The 24,819-nt window shown below is 37.1% G+C and overlaps 1 protein-coding gene across 3 annotated transcripts in view; it reads left to right on the top strand.

Moving 5' to 3' along the window:
- C1H8orf34 (chromosome 1 C8orf34 homolog) overlaps positions 1–24,183 on the top strand; it is a 169,749-nt gene extending 145,566 nt beyond the window's left edge. For 2 of the 3 annotated variants that reach the window (XM_030500526.1, XM_030500509.1), the window contains 3 exons: positions 620–740; positions 5,978–6,471; positions 11,727–22,919. In XM_030500526.1, coding sequence (XP_030356386.1) covers positions 620–740; positions 5,978–6,471; positions 11,727–11,837 — 726 coding nt within the window. In that variant the 3' untranslated portion in view covers positions 11,838–22,919. Of the gene's footprint in view, positions 1–619; positions 741–5,977; positions 6,472–11,726; positions 22,920–23,158 lie in introns of those variants that run through there. The other variant, XM_030500518.1, reaches the window with a different exon arrangement.
- Positions 24,184–24,819: the final 636 nt, after the last annotated feature.

The raw sequence follows: 24,819 nt of genomic DNA, 5'->3' as shown, positions 1-24,819 counted from the left end.
GTTTTAAAATCATTTCCTGAAACTGTATTGAGTGGATTCCAGAAAATGCAAATGATTTTGAATACCACAGTGTTCAATAGTGAAGCGTCTGGGGAGGTGGTCTGTTTGCTGGCATCCCTTCCAAACTGCTATGTCACCCGGATGATTTAGTTGCCATTCCTGAAAGGGATACTTCTTGCAGTGATAAAAAAGCACTGGCAATTCTGATTAGGAAATTCTGTGATATTCCCAGAAGTGCTGCTTTGCAGAGATATGGTGCCAAATGTTATGGTAATTTAAAGTCAGTGCAACCCCCACTAAGTAACTGGAACTGCACAGAACGTAAATCATTGAAGAATTTGTCCTGTATGATGCCTCAGCACGGAACAAGAGCTTGTGCGAAGGTATATATTTGAATTACTTTAGAACTGTTGATTTTAAGTAATACCTCTGATTTATGTTATTTAAGGTAAGGCATGATATTTTGTAATATTTTGCATAAAATGTTATGTATTCTACATAAAAAGCACCAGATTCACTCTTCTAAAAAAAAGACAAGATCTTTTTTTTTCTTTTATTGCTTCACATGTAAATGAGAAACTAGATTAAAGGTATTCCCTTTTCCTTTTCTCTCTGTAAGTCTCAGACAGTTTGGACCCTGGATGCCATGGGTGTCAGACCAGGAGGTTCCCCAAGGCAGAAACTCTTAAAGGACTCCTTAGCAGCAAAAGAACTTCAGACCATGGAAAAACACCTAGCTGGTATGTATGGTAGCAAGGGATTGTAAACCACATAGCAGTACTCACCCAGCTAGCTCTGCCAATATTATAGATGAAGAAAAAAATGATCTGTCTCACATGTTGATGAAAACAGATAAAAACTTTAAACTTCGGGGGGTTTTTTTATTGAGGAGAAAGAGCACAGTTATTGTTATGTTCATAGCTGTAATGATCTTTGCTGTAATTACAATAAATACAGCAATTAACCAGTAATTAAGCTGTGTTAAATATACTGCAGTCTGACAGCTCAATACTGCACCTATTTATTTGTTTTCACATTTCACCAAGACTTACGTAATAAGGAAGATGCTTTACCTACAGTTCAGTAATCTTTAGAAGAGGCTACAGTGAACCTTCAGCTTGAAAACATTGCCTTGCAGGGAAAGCCTCCGTTGTTCATGAGACTTCTGGCTAAGTGAAGTCTGTTAACTTGCGTGCAGTGGAACATCTGCAACATCGTCGAGGGGGCAACCATTTCTAAAAGGTCAAACAAACACACACACCCACCTTTTTTTTTTTTGGTGAAAATATATTTCAGAGCTCTGTAAAAATTAATGAGGGATATCCTAGGATATAGTTTGCATTTGTTGTTATTTGTAATCAATATTTGCTATCTTCAGCTTTAGTTTTAAGGTATGACATAGACCTATAGCATGATAGTCCTATATTACGCATGCTCTTTGTCATTGTTCTGGTTTCAGCTGCAACCATTATTTTTCTCCTTCCTAGTAGCTGATACAGTACTGTGTTTTGGCTTTAGTCGGAGAACAGTGCTGATAACACACCGATGTTTTAGTTGTTGCTGAGCAGTGCTTACCCCGATGAATGACTTTTCAGTCTCATGCTCTGCCAGTGAGAAGGGGCACAAGAAGCTGGGAGTGAGCAGAGACAGGACACCTGACCTGAACTAGCCAAAGGGGTATTCTATGCCAGAGCACATCATGCCTAGTATATAAACCGGAGGGAGTCACCTGGAAGGCCCAGATCACTGCTCAGGTCAGGCTGGGTGTCGGTTGGCAGGTGGTGAGCAATTGTATTGTGCATCACTTGTGTTTATTTTTTTTCCTCTTTCCCTTTTTAATTTTACATTCTCTCCCCTAGTCATTTCTCTTATCATTATCATTAGTAGTAGTAGTAGTAGTATTTTTATATTATACTTCAGTTACTGGACTGTTGTTATCTCAACCAGTGGGGTTTACATTCTTTCAGTTCCCCTCCCCATTCCACTTAGAGACGGGGGTGGGAAAGGAGGGGTGAGCAAATGGCTGTGTGGTTCTGAGTTACCAGCTGGGCTTAAACCACAACAGTCGTATGGTGAAATCTGGGTTTTGTAGGCCAAGTCTATGAAAAGTAATGCAGAACTGGAACATGAAGACAGTATATGTAAGGTGGAGGGAGAAATGAAATTTATCTGACCTGAATCTAGGTCACTTAAAGAGTGAGGCAGAGAACTTACCACTTTCAGTGTGATTTTCTAAAAGACTTTGGACATTAATCCTACCAATAATACTGGAGTGAAAGGCTTGGGAGTTGTATCCACTTTAGAGACAGGAACAGCTGTTGTACTTCTGCCTAGGGGCTGCTGCAGCTGAAGTCAAAGCAGAAGACAGATCTGTGAACACAATTAAGGAAGCCCTTTAGAAAAAAAGTTTTCCTTGTAGTGGAACAACAGCTGAAAATTATTCTGTCTGCAAATGCAGATATTTTAGATGGTTTTTGTTTTTGACAACAGAGATATTGGAGTTTTTTTGACAGGTTCAAGTCACTGTAGCTGTTAGAGATGTAGTCACTGCCAAACTAGATTGAAATTCCATGGTCCCTGTCTCCAAGGTGAAACTGCCAGGAAGATCTAGTGAGAACCACGAGACCAGCAGGCCAAGCTGTGGTCATCAGGTTTCTGTGGTATAGCAGGGACCTGAGCACCACAGGGGCCTCTGCCACTGAAGTAGCACTTGCCTTCCCTTGTATTGCTGCAGTTGTCACTCAGGAGAGGTCTGGTGAAGAACTCCCTACTTTGATTTATGTCCTAACTGGTCACATGTCCATGGTTGTTCTTGTACGCAGTGTGTTCTGAAAGATGCAGTTCCTTTAGATCTCCCTTGACATAGCTGACAGTAATAACTACCATATTCAGCAGAATATGGAATTTAAATACTTAATTGACCGTAAGCTAACTAGCTATATTCACTTAGTCTCTGCAATTCAGCCTGTTGTTTTGTGACCTACAAGGTCTTCTCTCTCACATCAATGCTGCTGTTGTCATTTGGCTTTGGGCACATTATTTCAGTAATGCTGTAACATGGGGTTCAGTCGTTCTACCATTCAGTAATTTTTGTCTGCCTGAGAAATTCACAAGAAAACAGCCCAATTATTTGACTTTGGACTCTTCTAATAATTCATGTCCTATTATAGCACCAGTGCTGCTTGAGACAATTATTCCCCTCACAGACAAGCATAACAATTTTCATGAAGAACCAGCTCAGAAGACTTCAGATAATAATGCTGTGTACATTAGCTAAAGTTCAAGTGTCTCTGATATCAGCAAGTCTCCTGTTTAAGTTCTCTTACCAAGTGCACTGGAACCTATTAATTCTACCCAAATGACTGCCTATCCAGGCATTTAGGTGCCTGAATTATGATTTGGATTACCTGTGTAATGATGAAATGTGGTCTCCTGTCTGAGATACATCTTCTTAAGGAGCCTGGCTTTCTTTTGGGGACTACGTGCTGGATAAAATTCACTCCTAACCTAAGGAACAACTTGGTGCCTGTGCCTAAATTAGGGACTGGCACCAATTGCCAGCAACAGCCTCAGCACCTCAATATTTGAAAGTAGCATTTTTACAAAATTGGGTATTGAAGCAGTTAATTTTCTTTTCCTTCTCTACATATGGCTTTTAATACTTTTGTCTAAGATCCAGTCTCTTACGTTACTGTGGCTGCTTTATATCACACACAAGAAGAGGATATATTTTTTTTTGGTAGTTTATTCCAGTATCTTGCAATTTGGTTTGTTGCACTGATTCTGTGGTCATTGGATACTTCTGGAATATATTTTATCACACGAAAATGTTAAATGTATAAACAGTTTATAAGCACATTATGAATCACATCCTTATACTGGTATTCTTGATATGAAAGTAAAATGCCTTTGTGTTGCTCTATTGTCTGCATTTTATTTTCCTTTAAATCACATTAACAAGGGATTTAAAAAATCCTAAATTGTAATTCAATTCTGGTATTTACTGTGGATCAGATAATACTGTAAAGGTATTCTTTCTGGTTGAAAAGCTGATCTGGAAGCAAAATCAAATAGAGGATATGTGCTAAATAAAATTGAATAATTATGCTATGGAAACATGTTAATTATATGTGGAGAAATTATTAGGATAATTGGTTTATCTGCAGGCTTGATTACTATATGGAATTAAGGTAACATGAGCCAAAATAAAATGTTTATTTAACTCTTAGGAAATCATTCGGTATTCAGATAATTTCTTAGCATACTGAATCATCATGAGAAAGTTAGAGGTCTGTAATTTTGCAAAGACATAGGCTAAGATGAATATTTAATAGAACATATTCCTTATTTGGTTTAAATCAGGTAACCAACATTGTCATTTATTGGCCCCTGAATTTTTGCCAGACATCTTACAAGTTCCAAAGTGATGTGTATTGATTTTTTTTAAAAGCATAATGGAGAAGTACTTCAAGACATAATTATTTCAAAATGGAAATAATTTTAAGAGGTCAGCAAGGTAACAATTAGAAATGTTCTTAAGTATGTGCTAGAAACAATGACTGTTTTGAAATTTGCTAACAGCAAAGCACTTAACCTTTAAAGAGTTGGGAGACACTTTTATCTGAGGCTTTCACAACTATTTCAGTTTTACCAGCTTTTCTAGTGATAGCAATTGAAATGTGCAGAATATCTTGTATTAGACTGGTAACATGAAATTGACATATCTTATTTTCCTGTTTTCAAGATGTTATTATAAAATAAGTTAATGTTAATTTTACAGACAGCATTCTTTTTATATCTACTGGTAAACACAAGTGAAAGAAAATCTGATTTTCCAACATGCAATTTAAATCTGCTTCTTTTAGGGCTTTTAGAACCTGAAATTATTGTTATAAAAATAAAAAGGAAATGCATATTTCATATAAATTCACATACCAGGTGTTTAAATCAGCAGAGGCTGGCTGATTTACAGCTTCTGTGACTGTGACTTTACAGTTCAATGGGAAGTGGCATTGCTTTTCTAACAATAACCAACTGTCCCTATCAAAAACAAGTTACAGTAGAGTACATGCTGGTGAGAGTGAAAATTGATAGCAATTGTATAAGATAAAATGAACTTGAGTAAACTGTTCCTTAAGTTTGACATTTTTACTTGTGAGGACTTTCACTATGTTAGCAATGGTAACCTAAACTCCAGCTTCCCTCACCTAACTGTTGGATGTATCTGATTTAATTCGTTAGAAGCATTATAATGATTTAAATGAATTCAAAAGATACTTTTCATCGCTATGCCTGATCTGTTTTTAAATAGGATTTTATTCCTTATGGCTGCGTAAGGGGTAAGGACTGCACCACCAAATGGTGTGCAACTTTTGTCCTTGGATTCTAAATGTTCCACCTGCTGTGGCACTGACTGCAAGCCTGAGCACAAAACTCAGATTCAAACAGGATTACAGATCCAGACATGGCAGAGTTCAAGGGGTTATTTCCCCCAGAGTTGTGGTTGGGCAATAGACAGCAAGGCCAGAAGCAAAAGTCTCACCTTGAACCAGTTTTGGATTGCTCTTCACTGCAGCTGAGGATGGCAAATTTAGCTCACTGCTCCATCTTGGTTTGTTACTGAGAAACAGCAAACGCCACAGAGAGAAACTGTGCAAAAGCCACAGAGAGAGAACTTTGAAGAAATCAGAGGGATTTTTATAGGTTGTATTGACGTTCAATTAAGTGGTAATATTTTGTTTCTGTGGGATAGCTGTGTTTGCAGTAAATGAAATATAAATAAACTTTGAGCAAATCCTTGTCAAACATTTGAACTATGAATTCTAATGCCTTATAGATTATAGGTGAATAGATTTTCTATGCACAACTTCAGATTGTCACTTACATTGGAGAAAATCAATACAAGTTTTAAATCAGAGAGAAACAGAAAATGAGTTTATTTTGTTATTTTCTTTTTTGTTTTTGTGTGTGTGCACAGATATTGAGAAGGACCTAGCACTGTGGGAAGAAGCAAGGCTCTCAAGAAGCCCAAGTATCCAACATCATAGTTTAGTTACATCTGACCATCAAGGCAATCTTCAAGCTACACAAGGCCAAAATCCAAGGCCTCAGGTGCCAACTCAGATGGGGAAGAGCATTCAGCTCCAAGGAAACAAATCACCACCACTGCCCACTAACAGCAGAACACAGGTCTCCAGTGTTGCAAACAGCAGGCCTCCAACGCCTGGTACACAAACCAACAGGCCATCAACTCCAGGGAGCAGACCTGTGACCCCAAATAGCTTGCTGTCACGGCCTCTTACCCCTAGCAACCAAGGAAATAGGGAAGGCATCATTAGTATGCAAAGGAGCAGATCTTTGACATCTAAGAGCCAAATGGGGAGGACCCTCAGCGCTGCTTCAGGGCTTTCAGTGCAAATGAGTGGAGACATTGTTGGAACTGTCACTACTCAGAGAAGCAGTTTATCAGAAGTAAGATTTTCGATTTAATGTTTTTGCTATGTTTAAGAGCTGCTATAATGTGAAGACTAGATTGTGTTTTATGTTGAAGTAACATCAGTATACCTAATGTAACTTACTACTCTGAAAATAACTTGAAACATAAAGAGAAAATTAGCAAGGAAATGCTGCTCAGCTTTGAGAGGTACAGCTTAGAGAATATCAGGGTGATTACAGGAATCATACTGAAACACTTATGCCCCTCAAATCTTCCATGAGTTCTGTAGGGTTTTGCCTGTACAATGTATAGCAGTTTTATTAGCCTTACAGTTTCTAAGAGGTGTGTACCTCTGGAATATTAAACACAACTTTATCTTATCTTTATGATTCCAGGGCATTTTTTTCCTGCAGCACTGACAACACATAATATTTCCTTGTCTGCTTTTTTCTGTCAGTTTTTGGACACATTGGAATAATAAGTTAGGCATCGCTGAGTGAACAAATTTTCTGAAACACAAAACTGAAGTGCAATAAGAAAATGTCCAATATCATTGAATCACTGTCTAGCACTATGTGCATGTTAACTAGGCTCATTCAGAGCATAAAAACTTCCTGTCCCATATTAATCACTTTTACAGGATTAGTCTTTAAAACAAGACAGAAAGTTAAAGTACCTTGTCAATTTTGAGTGGGATACTCCTCTGCTAACTTTTGCTGCCTTAAAGATAACTTTAGTATATAGGCAGTGGAAATAAAAGCACCTGTGAAAGAATAGCCCTGCTGTCTATCTCAGATACATGCCTTACAAAGGTGAGTTTCTTCTCAGGAAATGCCTGTCCTTCTATACTGACTTGAGAAGGATATATATGTGCAGATTGCTAATTTTTTCATGGTGGATTAAGCCGGATCCCACCATTTATTACCAATCTCTTTGTAATCAATTTGTCAAAGCCTGGAGAGTTTTTTCCAAGACTAAAAAAAAAATCATACTTTTAGATAATTGTTTCTGAGAAATATAATTTGTTCTAAAATTCTGTTGGATGTGACACAACACAATGTATTATCAGTCTAATGACTTCTTAAAAAATTAAAAAGATGTTGTTTCTAGTAATATTGCTTAGAGATGGTATAGGAAAATCAGAGACTTGATACTTGGTATAATCTTGCAATTAAGTATATGGCCACCATTATTTAGTATGAAAGGAAGGAAATGAGGCACAGATAACTAAAACTGAAGAATATGTGGAGGAAATCTTTCTTACTTAAGTTTGGTGGTGAAAAAAAATCCTCATTTTGGTGTTTGAATGGCAGTGCACTAATCCCATCACTCAAGCTACTTCTTCACCTAGAATTGGATATTCAACTTAAAGACATGAAAACTGAAGGTGACTACAGTTCTGTTGAAAGTATCTTCACTGACAGTTGATACATTTTCAAACCAGAAGTTTTCCATGGAAAAAAAAATACGTAATTGAAACAAATTTCTTTTTTGACAAACTGAACCCCTTTGTCTCCAGTTTTGAGGGGTGGGTGTGTTAGTGTGTTGGAATTTTTCTCATGTACCAGAAAATGAGAATTGAAATTCATTTTAAACTAAAAATGTTTGGAAGAAATTAACTGTTTCATTGTTTCCTACTAAGTACTTCACTCCTATTTTTCTTTCTTTCTTTTTAAGCAGTCCTGCTCTTAACTGATCCGTAGTCATGGGATGCCAACTAAAATTATTGTATAGAGTCCTGAAAGTGCCATGTAATGAGCACTGCATCTACATCAAGGGACATCCAGTCTGTCCATCACTTCTGATCTTTCCTGTAACAAGGCAGGCAATTAAAAATGCTTTCTTCCACAGCCTTTCTGAAGTTACAGTAATAATAGCAATGAATCCCATTTAATTTGCTGTGACTTGTTACTTCTGTTTGCCAAATCCCAAGCTTTGCTAATAGCTCTTACAGTAAGTGTCCTGTTATACTTTTATATATGTATATTTATGTCTCAAGAACTTTAAGAAATGAGCAATAGTATTACCTTGTTTTACAGTTAGAATAGCGTGTCCAGTTTCATCCAACAAGCGCACTTTTCATCCAACAAGCCCACTGTAAAGCTGGTGTTAAATCGCATCATTTCTAGGCAGGGTCTTATCCTCTGTGACAAATTGTTTTCTTTCTCTTCGCTCACTGGGTACAATAGTATGTTGGATGCTAATGACCCAGCTCAAACCCTATTTATCCTTTCCTGACAAACACACGTGACCTTTGACTTAATGGAAACTCATCTTGGGACTAGCTCTGCTTCCAAGGGCAAAACTGCTAATATGACACATTCATACAAAAGATCTTATTCTGCCATACTGTAAAGGCCCTTGGATGTCAGAAAGTAGCTGATGGAGGTCTGGCCAGTCTGCTGCTCCCAGCCTCGTCTTTGGAGTGTTATGCTAGAAGCTTTGGGAACTGTTTTAAGCTATCTTTGCCCACCGAAGTTTCTGGTCACTTAGAGAATTGGGTTTAGACAGAACATACCCAAGAAGAATCTCTGTCCAATGACGTTTTTGCTGTGTTAGAGGCGTCCCCTATTTGTGGCCATGTGATTTAACTTTCTTGTATCACGGTTTGTCTCTGACCATGGAGACAAATTTTGAAAAGTCAAAGGTGGCCTGGGGTAAGAGAAGTTCTTACTTTGTACTTTGACAGATCGCAAACATGTAAAACTCAAGGCTGATACTGTAAATGATTTTGCAACTTTCATTGTAGGTTTTGTATCCTCTTCCTGTTTAAAACCAGTAAAATAAAAAAGGGAAATTGTCTTTATTCTTCTTAGCCTTACGGTGTGAACCATGAATTTCCACTAGATGTGAATGCACTGTGGTTGTCTTACCAATCCTATTGAAGATTCTATGATGAGAATTTGCAAATAATTTTGCTTCCTTACTTTTAGGTAGTGGTAATGGAATTAACCAGTATGAACTTGATTGATACATATTTGATGAGAATAAGTCAGTTTAAAAGGATGTCATTGCTGGCTACAAGGAGCATGCTTTACCATAAGGAGCTTGAGTTAAAGAATTCAGAATCTGCATGGGTTTACACAATGTACTGTCACTTTTTTAACAGGAATTTTAAAGTATCTCTCAACGCCTTACATATGTTTCCTAGTTTGCAGTGTGCTTCAAACAAACATAATAAGTCTAAAATACAAAAATATTACTGATAAATATAATTCAGAGTTGTCCTTAAGTTTTAGTAAAGTTCATGCTGTAACTCAGGGTGATTTAATCTTGTTTTAGTACAAATCTTCAATAATTTGGCAAGTACTTAACATATCAGCTGTTAAGAATGTTTAGGGGTTTTTAATGCTCAAGACTTATAATGATTGTGATTTCGTGGGTGAGTTTCTGCCTCTTGGCACACATAATATTACAAAGTTCTAACAAACAGATGTGTTTTATTATCTGCTCTGTTCAAGACTGAATGGAATTTTAGCAAAGAAATGCTACCTAGAGAAATAGTTTTATTATCTCTATAAAACTAATAAATCAGGGTTCCAAATCATTTGGCAGAAATACTTCTATGCATTACCTTATCCTTTGGTGTTTTGTATAAATTGACAAAGGAATGTTGAATCCTGCTTATCTCTTTAGGATGGATTCCATTAAAGTGACACAATTGCTTGATAGTTATCAATAGCTGTTGAGATGAAAATACTTCTGACTCCCTTGTTTGCCATACCATTTTCTGAACATGTGGAATTTTACAATCACTTTATTTATCCAGATAGTTTAAAGTGGTATTCAGTAATCTTTATTGGTCTGTCATTGCTAACAGCAGGAAATTTCAGGTTATTTGAATATAGCATTGATTAACACAAGTTTTTTCTCCTACTTACTGTAGTATAGAGCATAACTTGATGTGATGAGGATGCTCTTTTTGGTCAGATACTTCCATTATGTTCTGCTGCCTGACTCAGTTCTTTGCTCTGGGATTTTGGAAGATTAAAAAGTGTGCTGATCAGTGTTGAGAGCCACTCTCTCCTGCTGCAGGAATCCTGTTCCATGAAGCAAAACACTTCTCCCAGTTCAGTGGTGTGGTCAGCAACCTTCTCGAACAATGAGCACATGTGAAATGGAAGTTCATGCATTAAAGCCTGGAGCTCCTCCCTGAGCTTAGTGTTGGGCCATGGCAGCAGTCTTTGTGGATTTTTTCACAGATTATTAATGGAATCAATAATTTGTTTCCAGAGAGTTACATCTTGATTGAACAGCCTTTGGTCTCCAAGAACTGATTAAAAGAAGCCTGGTTTCTGTTTATAAACCAGATAGCCTGACAATGAAAATAATGCTGTAGCATTGTGCAATACAATTTAACTTAGAACATACAGATTCTGGGTTTTAGCTGATGTAAAACAAGACAGGGCTATTATCCTTCTTTGTTTTCAGACACTTACAAGAATCTGGCCAGTAATTTTATGATATCTGGCCAATGTTTAAGTTCTCTTTTAGAGACTAGAATTGCATGTTTGAACTGCTTTTGAAAATAAAATGCATTCCAGTCTCATCTCTCACCTTGAATATTGCAAAGGAACCTGCCAAAGTATTTTATAAGTCTGTGTGTGTGCGTGCTCACATACATGTGTGTGTGTACGGAAAAAAAATTTTATATACATACATATATACATTATATATAAAAAAGGCAACTGTAAAACATTTTTGAAAGAATATATTCGGCTGCATATGGATTCTTAACTGTGTAAAACATTTATATTTTGATGCTGTGAGTTTTATGGTATCTTGGAGACAAAAGTTTCCATAGCATTTTTCCTTCCTCGGCTTTCTACTTCTCCAATAAAACCATAGGTTCTAAATCAAGTTTCAGGTCCTTCTTCTTACTAGATTGGAGACAGTGAAATCTGACAAATCAAAACCTTATTTTAGCAAATTGTTCATGACATGTCTAGGCATGATCCAAAACCTGCAGGGACAGATGGAATATCTGCATTAAGAATTTGCTCTGTTGCTGCATTTCTTAAGATGAATATGTATATATCATCTGTGGCTATAGCAGATAAATAGCTAAAGAAACCTTTGGGTTTTTTTCAGAATAGATAAATAAATAAGAATTAAAAAAAATCTAGGGAGCTTGCATATCCTCTACATTCTGCTATTATTTCACAGCAAGATATTTTTTATTAAAGGCTTTTTCCTCACTATTTAGTTGAGGCTAGAGTGTTTGCTACAGTCTACATTTATATAGAACCATTCTCTGTAATTTTATCTAAAATAGATCTGTTTGTGGCAGGATGAATTCTTACAACAGCTTCAGCTTGCTCATCAACCTTGGATATTGCCGAGTGACACAGAAAGTGAAGGAGTGGAAGCTGATCAAGACAAATGTGAGTATATTTGTTAGGACCAGATAATATGTCAAAAACCCTCGAAATTTTAACTTCTCTTTTTCATATCTTCAAATCCTGTGAAGCTGTCATGCTGCTCACAGGAGCTTTTCTTCTAAGTACCAATTACTCACTTGTTTGAGGACTCAACTTTAGAGGATTGATTTACATAAGCTTTCCTACAGTCGCTGAACAATGACAAAATTATCACAGACCAGTTTACTTAGCTAGGTGAAACAATTTGTTCTGATGTGTTAAAGTAGCTGTTCCAAAGAAGTAGCGTGAAATTGAAATAGATACTCTGTTTAGTAAATCTGTATTGACCAACAAAAAAACCCAAAACAAAACAACACCATAAAACCCCCAGAAGCTCTGAAAAAAACCTCAGTAGCTTCCTCCTCAGGCCTGTGACTGCATTACCTCTATTTTGCCTGCGTTCCTTTGAATTCTCCTGTATGGAAAAAAAATTTTCTTAATCACACAAGTAATCCTTAATATCCTACATTCTTTGAAGCAGTTGTCTAATCATGAAAGCAAAGGTCAGAAGGATCATAACCTAAATGACAGAACAAGTAACAACAAGTAACATGCTCTAAATTGCAATACATTCAAACTGTAGCAAGTTCTGTGTGCCTACAAGGTACCTGTAAATGATCTTGCTGAAAATGCTACGTTTTGCATTTTCTTTTTTAATTCACAGCAGTTTTGGGATCTGCAAGGGTGAATATGCAAACTGTATCCTAACATATCTTAGGTAATGTACTTGAAAAGAACAGATGATTCAATCAGCATATTTAGTAAACTTAATACTTTCTTCTAAAACTGCTTTAAACATGCAGAGTTAAGAAAAAGCCAATTTCTTCACTGAATGGAACAGTTGTGTAAGGCATTAATGATTCATAATAAAGAGAATACATTTTTAAATTGTGCCACATAAAAAAATGAGAGTTTTCTATTCATGTACCAGTTTCACAAGTCCATACATAGCCCAGGGTTTGAATATGAAATTTCAGTTTGCACAGTGAGATACTGAAGAGCATGTGACAGTTTTTTTAACACTAGTACAGTGTTAAAATGAAGTTCTGTGTGTCCAGCTGATTTTGATCCAAAGCCAGTAAAGTCCAGTTTGACTTGCGCCTGAACCTTTCAGTTATCTTTGGACTGAATCTCACCTTAAGTGGCCCAAGGGAGAGCCCGGTACCTGCCTTTTCTGTGCATGTGAATTTTCTTCTCTATTTTCTGTAACGAATTTACAATCCCACAAATGTTGGTAAGGCTGGCTGCACACACATAGACTGGTGATAATTATGTGATCAGGGAGACTGATGCTTCAGAACACATCAGATGCACAGCATGGTTCTTTTATAGCTGCTGTGCCTGAATTGCACGGATGTGGGGACTTCTGAGCATCCAAGATCCTATGCTATAGGATTCAAAGAATCCTGGTAGATCATTGTCACTGCCCAGTGTGACAGAGTGGTAAATTATAGATAAAAGTCTCAGTTCTACCACCAGATTTGTACAGATGACCATTGCCTAAATAATAACAATTGTTTTTCCTTAATCTGATGGCACTAAGAACAAAGGAAAAAAAAGGTAGCTGTAAGCTATAGTTACTGACCAAAAGTTAAAGCATGTTGTTAAGGGCATTATCCAACCATCTTTAAACACTGATGGGTTTGGGGCATTGACCACCTCCCTAGGAAGCCTCTTGAGTATTTGACCGCCCTCTTGGTAAAGAAATGCTTCCTAATGTCCAGTCTAAACCTCCCCTGCTCAGCTTTGAACTATTCATATGCATGCTATCACCGCATCCCAGGGAGAATAGCTCAGATCTTCTCTCCACTTCCCTTCCTCAGGAAGCTGTAGAGAACACTAAGGTTGCCCCTCAGCCTCGTCTCCAAACTAGGCAAACCCAAAGTACTTAGCCACTTCTCAAAGGATATTCCTTCCAGCTCTTTCAACCAGCTTTGTTGCCCTCCTTTGTTGCCCTACATATTCAAGGACCCTTCTCACTCTTAAACTGTGGGGTCCAGAACTGCACACAGTATTCAAGGTGAGGCTGCACCAATGCTGAATACAGTAGGGTGATCACTTCTTTTGCCCAGCTGGTGATGCTGTGTTTGATGCACCACAGGATGTGGTTTGCCCTTTTGGCTGCTAGGACATCCTGCAGGCTCACATCGAGCCTGCTGCTGACCAGCACCCCCAGATCCCTTTCTGCAGGGCTGATTTCCAGCCACTCCTCTCCCATTTTATGCTTGTTCCTGGCATTACTCCATCCTAGGTGCAGGATCCAGCATTTGGACTTGTTAAATTTCTTCCCATTAATCACTGTCCAGTCCTCCAATCTGTCTGCAAGGCCTCTTGTCCCTCAAGACAGTCCACGGCACATTCCAGCAAACTTGCTAATGGTGCATTCAACTCCTGCATCCAGGTTGCTGATAAATATATCGAATGGAACTGGAGGTAGGATTGAGCCCTTTGGAACACTGCTGGTGACCAGTCATCAGCCATATGTAGCTGCACTCACTATAACCCATTGAGTTCTGCTCTTCAGCCAGTTCCTCACCCAGTGCACCATGAATCTGCTCATCCCACAGTTGAACAACTTGTTCAGAAGGATGCTGTGAGGGACAGTATCAAATGTCTTATGAAAATTCAGAAAAACTACATCCCTCACCTTCCCTTCATCTACTAAGCATGTGACCTTATCATAGAAGGATATCAAATCAGTTAAACAGGACTTTTGTTTTGTGAACATACATTGACTGTGCAGTTAACTGTAGTGTAGTTAACTGCTGCACCCTTTATAGTAGGTCATTGTTTCTTCTGATATAACTAAAGGAGTAGAACAAAAGCAGAAATTACAGAACTGCCACTGGTGACAGAGAGAAGCTGCCAATTCCTAGTTATAAAGCGGAGAGACAGTAAGGGGCCTGGCATACTTGCTGATGCCAGTGCTTGTAGGCAGAGCAGCTGGCAAGTTTACACATCGTTTTTCACCCTAAAGTTAATAAATCTGTGTGGATGTTTTGTGTGTGATTTAGTGTTGAGAGGGCCCAGGAGTTCATAATTTATGACTTTGAACAGAAGAGCTGCAAAATTAATCTTTACAATAGCAACACCTGTTCTTTGACTCAGCTTTTAATAAATTGTATGTAGATAATATTTACCACATTCTTTGACTGCTTTGAGATAATAGCAGCCAGGTGTAAAGCTAGTTTTTGGTAGTGGGAAAACTAACAATTGAAAAAGAGAAGCTATGTGAGTCACCATGAGTTCTTTTAAATGAATACTTGCTGGTTAGTGTTCTATAAGAAAAAAAAATTGGGGATAACAGTTTCAAATGTAGTCAGATGTAAGAGTTTAAAGAGGCTATTTTCAAAGCCAGTGGTAGCTTGAAAGAATTGTGTCACTCTGGCATCCCAGCATCTTCCAAAAAACATCATTTGCAAAACAGATAAGACAGCACACATCTTTTCTTATAGAGGTGAGATCAAAGTTCTCAGTTCTTGTAAATCAGAACTTACTTTCTAAATACTTTAGGTTCTCTGACAGCATTTTTAGAGTTTATCCTTATCAGCAAGATCCAAAGATAACTAGAAGTCAATAATTTTTAAAGCTTTATACAAATTATGTCAAAATTTGAAATCAAATAGGCACTCGTATAGCAGAGTATAAATGATTACAGCTTAAAAGATCTGTTATGTTGCAGCAGGAAGGAAAAATTTTTAAGAAGCGTTGTTGATTTTTTCAGCATACCCTTTACTTCCTCTTTATATGCTTAATTAAGTTTTGGCCATATGTCAGACAGAGAAAGACAGGTGTATAATTTTCACTTGAGAACAGGTCCCACAAAGACTGCTGGTTTGAAATTTCTAATGCATCACTAGCTTCCAAAAACCTTGAAAAGACAAAGACAGTCTTCTGGTGTAATTTAACCTACTATCTGTAGTCCCAACATGCCTAAAAGCCCGAGTCTGCTTTCTTGGGAGCCTAACTCAAGAAGTAACCCTCACGACAGGTTCCCCAGGTTCTCACAGTCTTGTACACAGAGTATCCCTACCTGCAGTCAGTCCATGTGTCAGATGTACATGATAGGTGAATAATGTAGACCCTTAGTGAACTTGCTACTTGGTTAATACATATTAAATATATATATATGCATATGTACATTCCTTTGCCCTAATCCACTTAAGGCATGTCAGTGTCTGTAGCCATTGACACACTGAGTGATGTGGCTGCTACCATTTGCATTCTAACTTCAGCTTGTCAGCGGGAGCACTAGATGCTCACTTCTAGCTTGGCTGATCTGGGACAAGGCTTGAAATCTCACCTGCTGACCTATGGCAAGAACCTTAAATGTTTTGCCACTATACATCTGCAAAGTCTTTTCTAAGGTTTGCAGTGGAAGGTCAACTGCTGATAAATCGCAGGTGATTGTTGGGAAAAAGTGGGATTGTTACTCTGTTCATTCTTGCACTGGTCTTGAAACTCTACAGTCAAAGACATGCTGCTTATGACTTCAACAGGTATTGAAGAAAACCTTTTTCCCATTTTTCACAACTGTCCACTTAGGAAAAAGATGCAATAAAAGAAAGTTTTTTTGTAGAATCAGGAAATTCAGACTGTGTTCCAGTAAAATTCCAAACTCTACAATATTTGTCCATGAGTAAAATTCCTTACACTGAGCAAATCAACACGGCTAAACAGTTTTTCTTAATTATGAAAAAAGTGTTCCTAAGATTTGGAATATTGCTTGATAATAAGGAGGTGTTTACTGCTATTTACTGGAATCTGTTTGTGAAAGTTTGCTTTTGCTAGAACCGGGTACTACTCAGTATGAGTTAGAATGACAAAATCAGGCTTCAAGCAGCAGCTGTTTATTGCAACCTTTGTGACATTAGCACGAACACATTTCTGTCAGTTAAATTCAGCTATTTGTATTTGTGGTGTGCTCAGATGGAGTATAGCAGTACTGGAAACATCTCTTTCAGTGGGTATGAGTTTAAGGCAAGCCTGGATCTGGTTTCTCGAGGGAATAATGTAGTTATGAGGCATTCTTAGATTAGTCAATTGTATTTATGGTTAAGAAAAACATAATATTTGTAGTTTGAAATTTTTTGCAGTGAATTCAATATAATTTACTATTACTATAGTAAATTCACTATAAATACACACTTTTTTTTTTTTGTTCCGAAAGTAAATCTGGGTTGAACTTCTGGGACAAGTTCAGAGTTATGAATCTTGTGGAGAAACTTACTGGTATCTTTCTTTCATTTAATACTTCAAAAGTAGTAATACATACTGGAGTAAGAAAGTTGTATCTCCCCATCCCGCATAAGGTTTCTAAGGTTAAAACCTCATGTGATTTTTGTCTGCCTGGGGTATGAGTAATTTTCCATATTTCTCCAGTGTGTCCTTACATATGTTAAAGAAGATCTGTTGTCTCTCATTCTCCCTACCAATGGCTTAGCTAGGTATTTAGCTTGAGACAGTTCTATGTCCACTTCAGAAATGGGATACCAGTAAGAATAGCGTTCCTGTAAACAAAAATTCTCCAAGCCTATTGGATGGTCTTCGCTTGATGTCTTGTAACACCCATAGCTGAAGCTGCAGCATTTCATATAACTGCTATTTGAGACTGAAAATGAGAGAAAATGATTTTCAAGCATGGAAACTTGCCCACTTGGATTTAATTATTTCTAGATAGTGAAACAAAAGTGAAACAAAGGAAATTGACATTATTTCTACCACAAGTTAGATGACTGTTGGATGGTGAGGGGAAAGTTCAAATATAGCTAAGGAAAGTTGGAACAAGACTCCAGATCCATTTTTTGAATGGATGCACTTAAATCCAAAGCTGCCATTATCTATCTCCTTATATTATTTTTAAGGCTTTAGCTCATGTCACTTTTTTTCTACTGACTAATACTTGGTTTCATCTTTCAAAAGTTCACATTGAACTAAATATTTGGGAGAAGGCAGGAATTTTCCATTGCAGCGAGGAAAAAAATTCTCAAAATTTGTTTCGGTGCAGAAAGCTGTTTTCACTATAACTTGCAAACCAAAGGATTGCAAACCAAAGGATTTCATTTTCTGCAACTTACATTATTATGGTAAATTTGGATTCCCAAATACATTTAACACAATAAAAAATGACACTGTAATTTAAAAAAGGGTGTAGAGAATTATCAGGGCACGCATTAGATAAATTAAAGGCTGGCTCACTGAGGAATCAAAAACTAGTTTTTCTAATGGGAAGATGTAGGTGAATGGGGCTCATTAGGGTCTGATAGGTTTGGATAATTGGTGGGAAGGACAAGTTGAAGTTATTAAATTATATGAATCCCCTGGTATAATGGCTGCATTCCAGTAAAATGCACTTTATTATAACCAGATGAAGTATATCTGAAACAAATGAAATATATCTGGCACCAGAGAAACATATCTGTCTCTGCTGCAGAATAATGAGGCTCTGTCCTGGAAAGCAGTGACCTAATGGATTTAGAGTCATCATAGAAGATCATCTTAGTGTGAGCTCTCAGCATAATGCTGTCACAAAGAAGGGTAGACCATTCCTTGAATGCCTAAAAAGTTAAGCAGCAAAGTAATTATTCCACATCATATCGGTAAAAACCTGTGGGTTTGGTGTCTTGCTGTTAAGAAAGATTGGAATTACTTGAGAGATTTCAGAAGATGATTAAAAATGACCCAGGATTTGGGAAGTGCTCTTAGGAGTTTGCCTCACCTAAAGGCATTCAACTAGGAACCTTAGAGATTACCTGGTATCTGTAGGTAGACATTTAAATAAAAAAGATTCAACTCATCAAACTGTGACAAAGAAAAGTTTTCTGTCCTAGCAACCAGAAGCCTTAAGCACTGTAAGCAAAAGTTAAGGACGACAATGAAGTCATTAGCATGAGGTGATAGAGCTTGCTAACTGACAGATGATAGAAAATCCAGCAGGAGATTCTGTGGGCTTTATACAGGTATATGGGAGGTCAAACTAGGTGATCACAGCAGGATTTTTTGTCTTGGTGCCTATGAATATACTTATTCATTCACATAAATAACAGACTGGTTGTGCAACTGAAGTTGCTTTCCTGGACACTACATGTTAGGCATTGATAAAGATATGCATGATATAGTGATCATGATTCTACATTTATCTGCCCCACAGTTGTTTTTATTATCATAATTTAGTCCTTGGAATATAAAAATCTTTTATTGGAGAAGGTAGGCTATGTCTGGATAAAATAATGGCTGTCCTTAGTGATCCAAAAATATATACCTGGGAAATATGACAGTTTGGATTAATACTGACTGTAACAAAGATATTAATAAAATACTGTTAAAATTTACTGTGCTCTAGATAGTCATAGAAGTCTGTAGATTTCAAAGCACAAAATATGTTCATGCTAATTTTGTCTGTGTGAATGTCTGGTATTAAATGGCAATTTACATACTAACAGTGATATAAATATTTTGCTTTTAAAAGATTTATTTTTTTTAAATTCAAAACATATCTGCAAGTGGAGTTCTAAGCTTCCAGGAAAAAAAAATATTGGATGTCCATAATTTTTGAATTCCAGAGTTCTATGCCTTGTATAAACCTCTCTGGATAGATACCCAGGTAAGTTCAACAGATAATCATCTATGCTCATCACTGCAAAATTGTACTAAGCTTTGTTAGAATTTTGTTCCAAAATAAAAATATAAACATATATTGATTTACACACATCACAATAAAAATACTCCACTAGCTGTATATTGATATAGCAGGAGATATAGGTTGATACAAGAACTTTAGTTTAATTCGCAATGTGTAGTGTATGTGTTGAAACACAGGTTGTTTAGTATTGGGGTGTTAAAAACTCATGCTAAAAGGACATAATAAAGAATAATAAGCATCTAGGAAAGTAAAGCTCTTCTCTAATATTAAAAAATTTTGGAGAATAAAATAAAGCTTTTACTGACTAATAACTGACAAGCAGTTAACAAGGTTAGCCATTATAGCAAAGAAATGGGAATGCAGCCTACTTTGCTGCATCTTGATGAACTTTAATTAAATCACTTGATTTGGTTTTGTTTGTATCGGATTGGTCCACCCCCTTTTAGCCTTTGCTCTTGCAAAACACATGTTGAGTAAAGGTAACTTGAACGTAGCTCTTTGTGAAGACATGCAGTGAACTGAGAACTGATCTTATTGGAAAATCTCTGAGTAAAAAGAACATTTTTACTCAGATAATTCAGTCTTCTGTTGCTGCTCACCCTGTGGCTGCCTGACATTTGTGCTGTGTGAATCAGGAGCAGCAACATCTGAATCTGATAGTGATGAGCTGAGGCTGCTTTAGCTGGCCTTTCAACCAAGACATGCTTATGAAGCAATACTCCTAGAGTTTTAGTAAGGACAAGTGACTATAAGCCTGTGAAAATTGTGAGGTGCAAAGTCATCCTATTAAACTATGTGTGGCTGTAGAGGGGTATAACGATGAGCTGTTTGACTAAGGGACTGCTGTCCAGACTTTCTGGTTGGAAGGAACTGGCCATTTCATGTGTCCTTCATAGTACAGAGCATTGGAAAGAGCTAGGGACCAAATCATACTGATGGGCTCATTCTTCTATGCCTTTCTTGCTTCCTTCATTTGCCATGCTTGCTGAGTGCTTTCACTGCAGGCCAAGAAGATCTTGCCACAAACCCATGTGAGCTTTTTGGCCCATTTCATTGTCCCAGCTTTTTTCAAGAGCTATCAAACCCAGTCATCTTTCACCAGTGCCTTGTATAGTCATTTACAGCACTGAAGAAAGAGCACAAAGTAGCCCTGAAGTACTACCAAAGCACATTGGTCATGTTCTACACCTGCTTTTCACTCAGTTCGTTTGAATGCAAATGACCCCATGAAGTGCAAGACCCAGGGAGCAACTAGCTAAGGGAGTACATCCTTTTGCATTAAATTAGGCCTTGAAAGTTTTTTTGGCTCTACAACTGCATGGTTGATTCAGCAGAGGGACCACATTGGTGCAGAAACCAGAAAAAACATAGAACGCCTGACTGTAATCCCAGGGTGCAAAAATGAGTAGGAGGTGAAGGATCTATGAAAGAAGTCTGTTTTCGTTCTTTTGTCTGGTATTCTCTAAGCTCTAAAACAAATAAATTAACACTCCTTATTATCCTATTGCTGTAAATGTGTTTTACAAGGCCAAGATTTATTCTAAGCCAAAACCATAGAAATTCTTCTTTCATCATGAAGAGGAAGGATTTCAAAATCAAGTAGGAAAAGCTCCGTAACGGAAAAGATAAAGATTTTATGATATAAATATGGTGACTGTTCTTGATCTTGTCAGGGGGAAAATCCATGAATGTGGAGACTGGGGAAGAGGGAGAAGAGCAGAGAGTTGATATAGGTGACTTCTGTGTGTTTCGATGAAGTTTTGTTTGGCAATGCGCAACGCCAGTGTGAGTGGTACAGCAGGATCTGGGCAATGCTTATTTTCTCTGTGTCTTATTTCCCTGATCTGCAAAGGAATGATAAAATGTGATAACTGATGTCAAAGCTATGAGAAATCACCAGTTAATGTTTCTAAAATGTGTCACGAGTCTGGGCCCCAATTCTAATATCTATCTGTTTCTTTCTGGCATGATTTCACTAAATTTGAAATGGCTGTAGTTTTTCAGTTATTTTCCCCAAGTAACTCAGTGGTGGCTTCCTGCTTGTATTAACTACTTTTAAATTATTGTCATTTCCTTTTGTATTGGAGAAATCAGCTTGTCAGAATATGACTTGTCTCACCTACCTTCAGCTATGTAAATGGGAGGGAGTCTAGTCCAAGCTATTTGTTCTCTGAAGGAGAGAAACAAAGGGACCTCAGAGGACAGCCAGAGATCTGTCTTACAGGGGGACTGAGAGAGGTACACTGAATCCCATCACCCTTCCAGGGTGTCCTTCATCTCTTCCATCTTGACCTTGGCACATCTCTATCTCATGTCAGCTGAAAGTTGATTTGATCTTGCTAATATCATTTCTCATCAGTCAAGAATTCCATAATGTATATCGGGTAGCATGGAATATATTTTCTGGCTGGCATCCCACTGCCTTCTGCAGCTAAGACAATCACAGTCCCTGGAGTTTTTGTGGGTAACAGTCATGAGAAGAATTTGCAAATGAACAGGCTTATATGTATTTGCTTTTCCAGCCTTAAAACAAATTTTTTTACTTTAAGGTCAAACTGTGACAATACTTGAATATCTGCTAAATGAAGCACCCCCAAGGAAAACAGTTGTTAAACATTAGGTACAAATGACAAAAAAATTACATATGAGGTTAATAAAAGGTAAGAACTGTTGCTAAGATTTCCTAGGCTTAATTAACATTTTTTGATGCAGAGGTTTTCATGGTATGTACATATTCATGTATGTTGAATATCAGTACAATATCAGATATAAAGTCCAGGCTTATCACCTGGTAAAGTGAACCTTAAGGATCTTGTTCCACGTGTAGTTAATTGATTAGCTGGAGATAATGGGAATAGCTTGTTGCTGCCAAGTTTCTTTAATCTCCCAAAGAGGGCTTGCATATTTATATGTTCAAGAGGAGTGAATAAATGTGAAGCTGCTGTGCCTGATTTCCTTCAGTGTTTAAAAATGGCAAGGTGAAGGCTTCTAAAGTAACACACAGACCTTTATGCGTTCAGCTGTGTAATTATAAGTGTTGTGGTGTTTATTTCTGGTTTATAACCCTGATTGTCTAACTGGATCCATGTAATAGGTATAATGTAAAAGCATTATATCCTTTACATAACCTGGGGCAGGGGGCAGATTGTATTATAGTCAGCAACATTTGCAAAACAATCTATTTCAATACGTGTGTATAAATATTTGCAAAAGCTAAATTTCCATTTTGCTTTGGGGAAGGTTTTCAAAATGATCACAATCAGAACTCAAAACATTGCTATCTCAGCTTCTCTGATTCATAACAATTGCTTTTTATGTTTGATACTTTTTGAAACACTGGTCATTGTTTGCAATCTCTTACTACTACTGAAAACGAAGCAGCAGACCCCCTCCCCCCCCCCAAAAAAAAACCCTCAGTGAATAATCAGAACAAATAATATAACTAAAGAAGCTGTGATTTGCTTCTGAATATTTTAGAAATAAAAATTAATCAGGATGCATCAAAATACTGATCATTGTTGCATATTTAACTGAATTCAGCATTATGGAAAACTTTTACAAAATGCAAGCACAGTGAAAGATTCATTTTCCCTTTTATCCTATTTTTGTGTACATTAAATTCTAGCCCTAACTTCTGTATTTTTCTGTTTGATTTCACAGGTTTGTGAAATCAGTGGGATTGTTGAAGAACAATTTAATTAAAATTATGGTGATCAAAACTGCACCTGAAAATTTGCTTTAGTTTATACATAATTTTAAAGAAAGTTATTTTTCTAGTATCAGCAGTACATAAGTGGAACCACTCTGATATGTGGATGCTGTAATGCACTGAATCAGAGTATTTACTGTGGTACAGTGGCCTTAGGGAAGAAGGGTAACTGTTGCCTTTTAGTATAAAGTTACTATAATGTTTTTGTTTCGTTTATACCCCTCTTATTTTGGATTGACATTTGATAAACTAAAGTCTGCCTGACCAAAATAAACTTTACCTAGAGATTTTATGTATTTTGACTTGTCAAAGGTTTTTCTACTCCTTATATTTTTGTAATCTTTACTCTTTTTTAGATGAATAAACATTAAAGTATTCGCCTACTGCCAATGTGTATGTCCCATTCAGGTCTCACAGAGAAGTAGCTGTTCACTCATAGTCACCTGCAGAGAGAGGTCAGAAGGGGGAGTTAGTGAAAGAGTATGTGTGTGGGTAGCAGAAACAGGTGTCGCCCATGCTACATAGCTTTGTATTGAGTTGACCTACTTTGATCTTCAAAACAAATAAAGACTCTGTTAAAAAGGGAACCTACCAATAAGGAATGGAGCATGCATGCAAAAATACAGCACCTAAAGGAATTTCATATATATAATAAACCATTAGTTACCCATATGGATTACTGAAACAAATTTGCTGTTTAAAATAAGCTAACTGGTGTATGCCGTGTGCTTGGAACTCTAGAAGATGCTTTTGCGCAGACATCAACTGAAGGGATGTGGCAGTTGCATTTATTGATTTCATTTACCTGTTAATTCTGTCAAGTGTGTTCTCAATTTCCTTTGTCTTCAATAATGTACGCTTGGTTCCTGTATCTTAGACATAATGATATAACGAAATTGCTTGCAACTATTAAAAAATACAGTACAACAAACCATCTATTTGTTTTATGAAATAAAAATGAATTGTCTGTCATGGATGTTTCATAGTGTGAACTTTTTTTGCTGTCTCACAAACAGTGCGAAATACACAGAAAGTGTATGGTCTGTCTTAGTCATGAGCAAGTAAAATGCTTGTTGTGATGAGCAAGTACTTGCTATATGTGTCATCCTAGTGTGGACTTCCTATACGTAAAATGTTTAGTATGCTGCAACCGCATGGGAATAGTCCCTTTAAGTTCATTTCAGTAAAGGGCTTCATTAATTTGTCATCAGTAAAGAAAATCTGTTCTTCTATGTGTGTTTGCAATATACCTGAAGACTCATTTGCGTAGAGGAGAGCATATTATCTCTGTTATGCTATATTTAGTCAGTTGTGTTCAGTAAAGCATTCTTGTGAAACTAATATCTCCTTTTCATGGGTTTTATTCACCCTTACTGGCCTGCATTTCATATTTTACCTTGACACTACTGAAAGTGTAAAGTAGATTTCAGGGTTTTTTTCTTCTTCCAGTTGCTTCACTGAACATCTGTTAAGCTCCATTCTTTCCACTTCATGCCATTCTTGGGTGAAATTATGACCCTATTTAATCCCTGGGAAAAATCTCATTGACTTCAGTAGAACTAAGATTGCCCACAAGAAGTTGAGAAAGAAATTAGAATTTGTCAGCATTGTA

This window comes from Strigops habroptila, chromosome 1, assembly GCF_004027225.2.
Source record: "Strigops habroptila isolate Jane chromosome 1, bStrHab1.2.pri, whole genome shotgun sequence".
NCBI lineage: Eukaryota > Metazoa > Chordata > Aves > Psittaciformes > Psittacidae > Strigops > Strigops habroptila.
Note: the sequence above shows the minus strand (reverse complement) of the source record. Positions and strands in the feature narration are given on the sequence as shown.